General features: G+C 44.6%; 1 protein-coding gene across 1 annotated transcript; it reads left to right on the top strand.

Moving 5' to 3' along the window:
* Positions 1-276: 276 nt before the first annotated feature.
* Positions 277-3,381, top strand: FOXB1 (forkhead box B1). Its single transcript, XM_034660900.1, has 2 exons — positions 277-597; positions 870-3,381. Exon 2 carries the CDS (start codon positions 926-928, stop codon positions 1,901-1,903), a length of 978 nt encoding a protein of 325 aa, XP_034516791.1. The 5' UTR covers positions 277-597; positions 870-925; the 3' UTR covers positions 1,904-3,381.
* Positions 3,382-9,275: the final 5,894 nt, after the last annotated feature.

Genomic DNA, 9,275 nt, shown 5'->3' with positions numbered 1-9,275 from the left:
CCCGCTCACCGCCGGTGGCCGAGGCTCTTCCCCCTCGCCCAGTCTTGAGCTGGAAGTGATTCCTATTGGCCAAGGTGTCCATGTAAATAGGTGTGAAAGAAACCAGAGCTGGCCAGGCTCTCCCCTCTCGCTCAGTCCCCTCCCTCTGCAGCCCCCGCTCCCCCTCCTCTTCCTCCTCCTCCCAAGGCGATTGTCATATGATAGCTAAGAAGTGGCACATTAATGAAGCGCCGCTACAGGGGTCTTTTCTGCTCCTGTCACCGCTTAAAACTATCAGATGGTTCGAGGGAGGACATGGAGGCAGCCACCTAGCTCAGCGGAGCCGCGGAGCCCACAGCAGCGCCCTCCGGAGCTCCGAGGCCGCCGCGGCTACGGTGTGCACCGGGATTCCGCAGCCGAGCTTCGCCGCCCGGGGATCTCACGGCCAGGAGCTCTGCGGACTGTTCGGCTCCCGGCGCTGCAGGGTTGAGCTGCGAAGCTCAGAGACGTGCGGAGCCCAGCCCAGCCCAGCCACTGCGCCCCGGCTGCGCACTGGGAGGGACCCGAGAGCCCAAGTGCCATCCCGGATGCGGACGCACAACTTGGAGCAACTTTAAGGTGAGCCCTCTGGTTGCAACCCTGCCCTAGTCCCCGCTCCAGATCCAGCTTACTTTCACGCTTCCCTCGCGCTGCTCATCGGCTTCCCCTCCCGCGCCCTCTGGCCGCACCCCACTCTGCACTCAAAGTTGCCAGCTAAAGAGCGCGGGCAAGCGCTGATCCGGCGTCGCAGCCCCTACCCACCACGTCTGGTCTGTACTCGGCCTGGCTGACCTCGCGGTGTCTGTCTGTGCATCCATGCCCCCCCTTCCCATTATCTTCCCCCTGTCCAGATCCAAGCAGCCGCCGGCCCGCGCGGACCCAGAGCAAGAAGGGGGCAAACAAGAAGATGCCTCGGCCCGGCCGCAACACGTACAGCGACCAAAAGCCGCCCTACTCGTACATCTCGCTGACCGCGATGGCCATCCAGAGCTCGCCGGAGAAGATGCTGCCTTTGAGCGAGATCTACAAGTTCATCATGGACCGCTTCCCTTACTACCGGGAGAACACGCAGCGCTGGCAGAACAGCCTGCGCCACAACCTCTCCTTCAACGACTGTTTCATCAAGATCCCGCGGCGGCCAGACCAACCGGGCAAGGGCAGCTTCTGGGCGCTGCACCCCAGCTGCGGGGACATGTTCGAGAACGGCAGCTTTCTGCGGCGCCGCAAGCGCTTCAAGGTACTCAAGTCCGACCACCTGGCGCCCAGCAAGCCCGCCGACGCCGCGCAGTATCTGCAGCAGCAGGCCAAGCTGCGCCTCAGCGCGCTTGCGGCCTCCGGCACGCACCTGCCACAGATGCCCGCCGCCGCCTACAACCTGGGCGGCGTGGCGCAGCCCTCGGGCTTCAAGCACCCCTTCGCCATCGAGAATATCATCGCTCGCGAGTACAAGATGCCTGGGGGGCTGGCCTTCTCCGCCATGCAGCCGGTGCCCGCCGCCTACCCGCTCCCCAACCAGTTGACTACCATGAGCAGCTCGTTGGGCACTGGCTGGCCACACGTGTACGGTTCCGCAGGCATGATCGATTCAGCCACCCCTATCTCCATGGCTAGTGGCGATTACAGCGCCTACGGCGTGCCACTGAAGCCTCTGTGCCACGCAGCAGGCCAGACGCTGCCCGCAATCCCGGTGCCCATCAAGCCCACACCGGCCGCAGTGCCCGCACTGCCCGCGTTGCCTGCGCCCATCCCCACCTTGCTCTCGAACTCGCCGCCCTCGCTCAGCCCCACGTCCTCGCAAACAGCCACCAGCCAAAGCAGCCCTGCCACTCCCAGTGAAACGCTCACTAGCCCGGCCTCCGCCTTGCACTCGGTGGCGGTGCACTGACCCACAGCAGCCGGAGCCCCCTCTTGTCCTCCTCCCCGCCAGCTTACTCGCCTTCCCCGCCACCCAGCCCTGCCCTCGCCCACCTAGGACCGCCACCCTAACTTGTCCATTTCACCCTCGGCCAACCCTCTCTCCCCTCCGGAGAACTTTGTTTTGGACCCAGGAGACAAAACACAAACTTGCAGATGGCCTGGAGGAACGTGGGAGCTGTCCTCGCCTCCACAAGAGGGGAAGGCAGGGGGGCACCTGAGCCAAGTCCTCCGATTCCTGGCCCCCCTCCCCGAAACCCCCCTTCCGTTTAAAAGGCAGGGGAAATCCTGCCTCCCGCCTTCCCAGAGAGGAGCGCGTCTTCCCTCGGCCGGGACCCGCGGGGCTCAGGACTCCGCGCAGTTAGTTCCAAGACAAGAGAAACCGCCTCAGAGGTTTCCTCGAACAGATCTCCCCTGAGGGCTGCAGCCGCACAGCGGAGGGCCGGATCTCGTTTACGTCTTGGAAATCTGCCGGGAAAAGGGACCACTAATCTTCCTACCCACTCGCCTCCGCCCATCCGGCAGAGGCTGGGCGGACCGCAGCTTCCCGGAGTAGCCGCCCTTGCCTCCCCAGCTTCTGCGGAGTTTTGTTTTGTTTTGGGTTTTGTTTCCTGCCAGAGGCTCCACGCACTGGGAGTTAGGGAAAAGGCTGCCAAACTGAGATGGGGACGCATGTCCTCAACACGAGCAAAACAAAACTAAAAGTAACCTTGTAGTATTGTTTACAAAGGCGCCCGGTAAAATGTAAACAGTGAACTTGAATCTGTATTGCTTGGCGGGCGAGCGGGTAAAGCCCACTTTACAAGTACCTGTTGTAATGTGAATGTTTACTCTTCATTTCTGGCCAGGTTTAGGGGAGGGAAGGGGGGATGGGAAAGTTAATTGGGATGTTAACTTTCCGATTAGAGACCTTTTAGCTATTTATTTTATTGTTGGAAGGAAGAAAAAAAAAAAAAGAAAATGAAATAAGCCCAAACTAAGAAACCATCAAGGGCAACCCTAGAAGAACTTAGATAGCTGACTGGTAACATGAAGGAGATGTCACCGGATAGGTCTCCCATGGACAAGTCTTTCTGTTTGCTAGGAGAACTTTCCCAAGAAGCTAAAGGGCTGCAAAGAGATGTAAATGCTTGTGAATAGGAATGATTATACACTGTGTAAAATGCACTTTTGTTTGCTATATTCCTTTAGAGTCTTAGGTAATTTGCTGGAAAACGAACTGTTGTTCTGGTGTGACCTGCTTAAGTTAAAAAAAAAAAGTTGTAGTGTCATCAGGGCTGTAAAATTTTTACCTTTCATTTTTCTCTTTCCCTGTTCAGAATTAGCATGGCATTTTAAATATTGATGTTCTTGTTCCCAGCATGCCTGTTTTAAGACAAAGAATTTAAAAAAGGTGTCTACATTAAATTATGAATCTAGTCAAAATAATATTTTCTCATTAAAATATGTAAATCCAAATTTTAGTTTATGTGTGTTTTTAAAGAGTTGCTGCAAGCAAAAACTACAAAAGATAAATGTAGTGCTTCTCTAAGCATGCTTTTTATAATACATTGTCTGAATAGTTTGTCTTTTTCATATCTTATTTAAAATAGTCAAATCTCCTCAAATGCACTTGCACATTGGGGGAGAAATGATTCCAATGGACTCCTGAAGCAGAGGGAAAGAGGAAACTATTTCTAGATTAGATCAGGTGCACAGGTGTAGTGCTGAAAAACTGTCATTAAAAAATGCGATACTTTCTATGTATTTTTGTCTATCTTAAAATTTACATTTTAGAAAATATACTGAATGTAAGGCTTATGTAGAAGTCAGGTAGAGGCTATATGGAGATACAAAAAGTAAAAACACACTTGTTTACTCGTGTTCATATTCTGATGCATCTTATTTAGAGTATTCATTTCCTTGCTCCTTTATTTCAGTTGTGGAAATTTTCTTTTCCAAAGTTACCTAGAAGGTCACCTTGCACGTCAAGAAACCTGTTCACTTTGAATAGAACAGATTTCTTTTCACTCCTTCATGTGGGAAAATAATGCTCGATGCATTTATTTTAAGGAAGTGAATGAGGTTAATTTAAATGCTTAACTCTATTTGCTTTTCTTCAGATTTTTGCAGAGAATTACAATTTGCCAAGATTTTGTGGCTCAGGGCCAACTGAAACTTTACTGAAGGGGTCACAATATTTCCAAAGCGAGGTGTGTATTCAACTAATGAAGTTACAAGACAAAGAAAAACTTAAATGGTGATTAACACTTTAGTTTACTGTGTAATATGATTAAACAAAGACCTTTGTGCAGTTCAGAGAAACCCACACAAATATCATGATCACTATACTCCATAAGGAGAATCCTTAGCACCTGCGACCCTTACATATTTAGAGGGTTATCTGGAAAAAAAAATTAGGATTAATGCAAAGGGTAATTAATCCTGTTGTGACCATTTTTTAAAAGGAAGGATCCCACACACAGCCAAAAAAAAAAAAAGTGGAAAATAAATGAATCATTGGACTGATTAAAATGCATGAAGCTACTAAAGCTCGTCAGACAGGGGACAACTAAACTCATTCATCAAGCCCAATTCACAATTATATCAACAAGATCAGCGAAAGAAAGCCTGGAAAACTTATCCACCCCAGGCTAGGAAACTCTTGAAACTTTGTTCTCAACAAGAAATCACCTATGTTTTAAAAAATTAAATACATTGTCATCATTTCCTGAAAAATAAAATTAAGGCCATTTCTGGAATATTCTAATCTCTTTGAATTTACTAACACTGAATTCAAATTAGGAATGAAGGAAACATAAAGGGCTAACATGGGCCTTAAACATTTTATACATTATCAGCTTAGATAATCAGGTAAAATATTTGTCTATAATAGGCAGTAGAATGTATATATATAAATGTACACATACATACATTTAATAAATGGGGGTACGATGCAGATCCTATCTCGTTTTTAGCAAAGGAGTGATTTCAACTCACTATCTGAAAATGTTCTTTTCAGCTAGTAAGCTCGTCATGGTGTATTGCAAAGAATGAAATAACTTGGGCATTGTGAGCCCTCCTTTCACAACTGCAGACATCTTTTCTCAGACGAAGTTGAAAGAGTAAAGTAAAAAATCCACTGATGATATTTTGACCTTGATCAGAAATCCAAAGGCAGTCCAAACAACACGTCTCCACCCCTCTCCATCCCCAGCTTTGAGACTTATGGGCTGTTTAGCTGAAGTGCCCCCACAAACAAGGAAGTTTATAACTATGATACCTTCAATGGCACTCTTTGTCATGTTAAATCTTTTCACCTGGCTCAAGTCCAAAGTCAATACACACAGCTTTAAAATAAAAATGGAAGACACAACACCATGCAGTGAGGTGTACGTCTGGGGGTCTTATCCTGAAGATCTAGTTAACTTATATTTTCTATTTTGCAAATCTGGGCCCTTTAAAAATTTAGGTTTTTGATCTGGAAACTTGGCTGTCCTGTTACTTTTGGTTTTTAACATGATTCTGTACTCAACTGTGTCTTTTAAAGGGCCTTCTCTGTGATTGGGGGAAATGCTTACACAATGGATGAATTTTGTACACTTTCTCAACAGTGAAGCTGCAGAAATTTCTCGCTGTTCCTGTTGCCTGAATTGGAGATTTTGAGAAGCCTGAAAACTAGCAGTAGCAGTGCTAGTAAATGATCCTTAGAATGGCTTCAATATTATAGCAGTGAGTTTAATTCCTTTAATAGATGAGAACACTGAGTGTCTTGGAAGCATAAATCTGGCCAGGTGCTCGAGTGGGGTGAAGTTGAGGAGTGGGTGGGAAGAAGCAGCCAATGGAGTGCCGCAACAGAAGGGTTTACTTTAGTGTATGCAAGGTTGGGGTGAGGGGATGGTTTATACATTTACCAATGGAAACTCCCTTTTTAAAAGGTATCCATTTAAGAAATGAAAAGGATCAGGATCTGTTCTCAAATTCTTAATATAAATGTCAATTATTTTTTTTTCCCTGAAGCCACATATGCACAGAGACACCCAAACAAAAACAAAACAAAAACAACCCAACCCACCGGCTGTGAAGCCTCAAAGGGGATGCATTTGTTTCGTTTAAACTAACAACAAATTATCTAATTAATATGTTTCAATTACAGCATGAAAGGCACAGCCCCTGGACCGCCCGCCGTGGGGGCACAATAGCCCCAGAGCCCACTCTAGGAATTTACAATAACTTCACATCTGTTTCTTTATTTTCTACTTTTTGATTCTAAAACTCCTCTCAAGATCACTTCAAACCACAGCCTGAGTTATGAAATATGTCCCAGTGTTAAAGGGGGATGAAACTTTGCCCAGGGACGCTTCATTTGCAAGCAAAAAAGTGAAAGCCCATTGAAGAGCATTAAACAAATATATTAGAATTCTGTCACTTTATGCAATTGAGTAGATCAAATGAAGGGTCCCGGCCACTTCATTCACTCTCATTCACTCGAATAGAAAATGCAAAGAATAGCAACCCGAGACTGGGCCACCGATGTAGATTTAGCTCCTTTTTACTGGGAGACAAAAAGGCTGAATTTTCACAAACACATTGCTGACTCGGGGACTAGGAAACCGGCACTGGAACCCCTTTGGAATTTAAATTCATTTTATCTTCCTCTCTCTTTGCGGGGATCTGTTTGCACTACAGTGCAAGATGCAGCAGGCATCCTCTGGCTTCTGAAAAAATGGGGGAGGGGAAGAAAGTGAGTGGGGGTGGCGATGTGGGCCTCAGGATTCCCAAGAAGCTCTTTGGTGGTCAACTAACACTCAGGTCCGAGATAACTCTTTAAATAAATCTTTATTTACATCAATACACGCATCATTATATCACACACACCTCTAGACTCTTACCTCCTTGCTTGGCATAGATTACATAAAACAGCTTGTTTTCAAAGACCTGAATCCCATCTGGCTCTACTGTTTTCTTCCTTCAACTAATATGTCACAACAGATTTGAAAGCTGAGCTGTCAACCTTACCTGGTCATTTCTCTGTCTCTGTTTCTCTCACTCCTCTCTCTCGCTTTTTCTCCCTCATCCTCCTACACACCCCACTTTCTGACAACTACTCTATCTGAGCACCGTGATGGTAAAGTTGTGTAAAAATCAAGAGAGGAGATACTCTTTGGTTACAATTTCCAAGTCAGAATCCTCCTACATTTTCCTTTCTCATTCTCCGTTGGGGGGGGAGGGGAGGGGAACCCAGGCCACATGTGTCAGTGGTAATTGAGATAATCTTGTGGCAATACTTCAATCCTGTGTCTTCTATGGCTGTCATTTGTGTTTTGGTGAACTTTATAGACTTTTACTTGTCAACATCTTAGAAACCCTACAGTGACTGTTAAGAGCTGCTTCTAGAGGCAAAGCAGGGCACAATAAAGAAGCAGACTTCTCAACTTTCAAGGTGTGATTACAGAAAAATGAACCAGTCTTTCTCAAATTTGAAGTCTAAATGAGATCTGATCTGAAAGAGAAAGTATTTGGAGGGTTTTCTACTGCATTTCAAAATTTTGCCTGGTACTTATCCCAGATAACATCAAAACCTTGAACATTTTTCAGTTTAGCTTCAAGATCCGTAAGGTCATGTTTAGGTGATTCTTCATTTTATTTGTGGCATTGGTATCTGGAACTAGGGATGGGAGGTGACTCAGACCTACAGGTACAAAAAAGATACTGAAGAAATAGCTGGCTGTTTTATAACCATAAGCTAACAAACTCACTGGAACTAATAATAAAGTAATCAGAAATTATCCATGAAAAATTATAGCTGGCTAAATGAAACCTTCCTTGGAAGATGTTCCTTATGGAAATTTTCAAGAATGTATGGACAAAAGGTTCTTCTTTGCAGGCAGCCTCCTCTTGCCTGTGTCTGCAAATAACTGATGTCAAATCAGTTGCAAGCTTTTGAAAAAACAAACTGGGAGCATTAATTAGGGCAGATTAAGCTCACAGATAAAAAGCATTCTTTAAGTATCCGTTGTTTAGAGGCACTGTGATTCTGATTCATGCTTTGCAGTCTGTATATTTTTATTTACTCAGTTAATTTCTTCCCCAGAGCATTCCCTGTTGACTGGGTTTACTAAGGTATACACTATAGAAAGAGCTGTTGGTTTGCAGGAATAAGTATTTCCAAACTCCGCTTTTGTTATAGATTTCTCTCCCCTCCTTCTTGAAATACAATGCATTGGTCTGATGATTCCAGCACATAACAACATATAGAGGAACTGTTCAATAAAGGATCTGAATTTTGTGCCACTTAGAGGAAGCTTAGTATTTATTAAGTAGTATCTAGAGTGTTTTGCATTAATTAGAGCAGCTCCTTGGAGAGACATTACAGACAAGAATGGTTTCACACAACACGAAAACTCCGAGCATCTGAACTCCCCCACTAGCCTGCTGCAATGAAACACAGAACAGCAAATGTCTGGCTCACTTGGAAATACCAACATATATTTTATTTATTTACATACATTTGATAGACTGAAGACCTATATCTGAAACAATAAAAAAGATCATTGGAAAGTTCCCCATCACCGTGGGTACCATGATATTTATGTCAACTACAAAAACAACAACAACAAACATGACATAATGGTCTGTCTCAAGATATCTAGCATGATTTTCATATTGGAGAAAAACTGATGAATGATTACCCAGCCCTCTTATGTTCAATGGATTAGTCAGACTGATCAAATTATTTCTTTGGCTGCCTGGAAGATGCTCACAGTTCTCATCCTTGTGGTGAGTGTTGGTGGATAGGGAGAGGGCAGGCAGAACAGGCAAGGATGAAATTTTATGACTATCAGATTAGTCCAGATCATGTATATGCAATGATTTCTGTCCCCACCACAGAACAATTAACTGAATGAACAGGAGTTCTGAAAATAGTCCTGTTACTTTAGCTTAGGTAAAAACCCTATGCCTTTGTTCTAGGTGTCAGTAAATGAGAGTATTGACTATAGGCTTCAGCTGTGATATTCAAGTTGTACAATTAAAACATATGAAATGCACTTAAATTTACTTGTGGCTTTAATAAAAGAATCCTTTCCATAAAACAAGAAAATGAAAATGATTAACTTTGACACAGAAATATAAACAGCAATTTGATTAATTATATTGCTAATTATTCTTTGCTGTGTAGCCAAACATTATCTAATTCTTAAAATGACAGATGCTGTGAATAAATCATATAAAATAATTGCTTGGAATTTCACTGCAGTGAGAAATGGTGGAGTTTATGGAGAGATTTATTTATATTGATTCCTAAATATATAATTGGTTTTGTTCTGTTCTATTCCATTTAGAAACCTAGTCTTTACTGTAAA

This window comes from Ailuropoda melanoleuca, chromosome 5 (assembly GCF_002007445.2).
Source record: "Ailuropoda melanoleuca isolate Jingjing chromosome 5, ASM200744v2, whole genome shotgun sequence".
NCBI lineage: Eukaryota > Metazoa > Chordata > Mammalia > Carnivora > Ursidae > Ailuropoda > Ailuropoda melanoleuca.
This window is presented reverse-complemented; position numbering and strand designations above follow the sequence as displayed.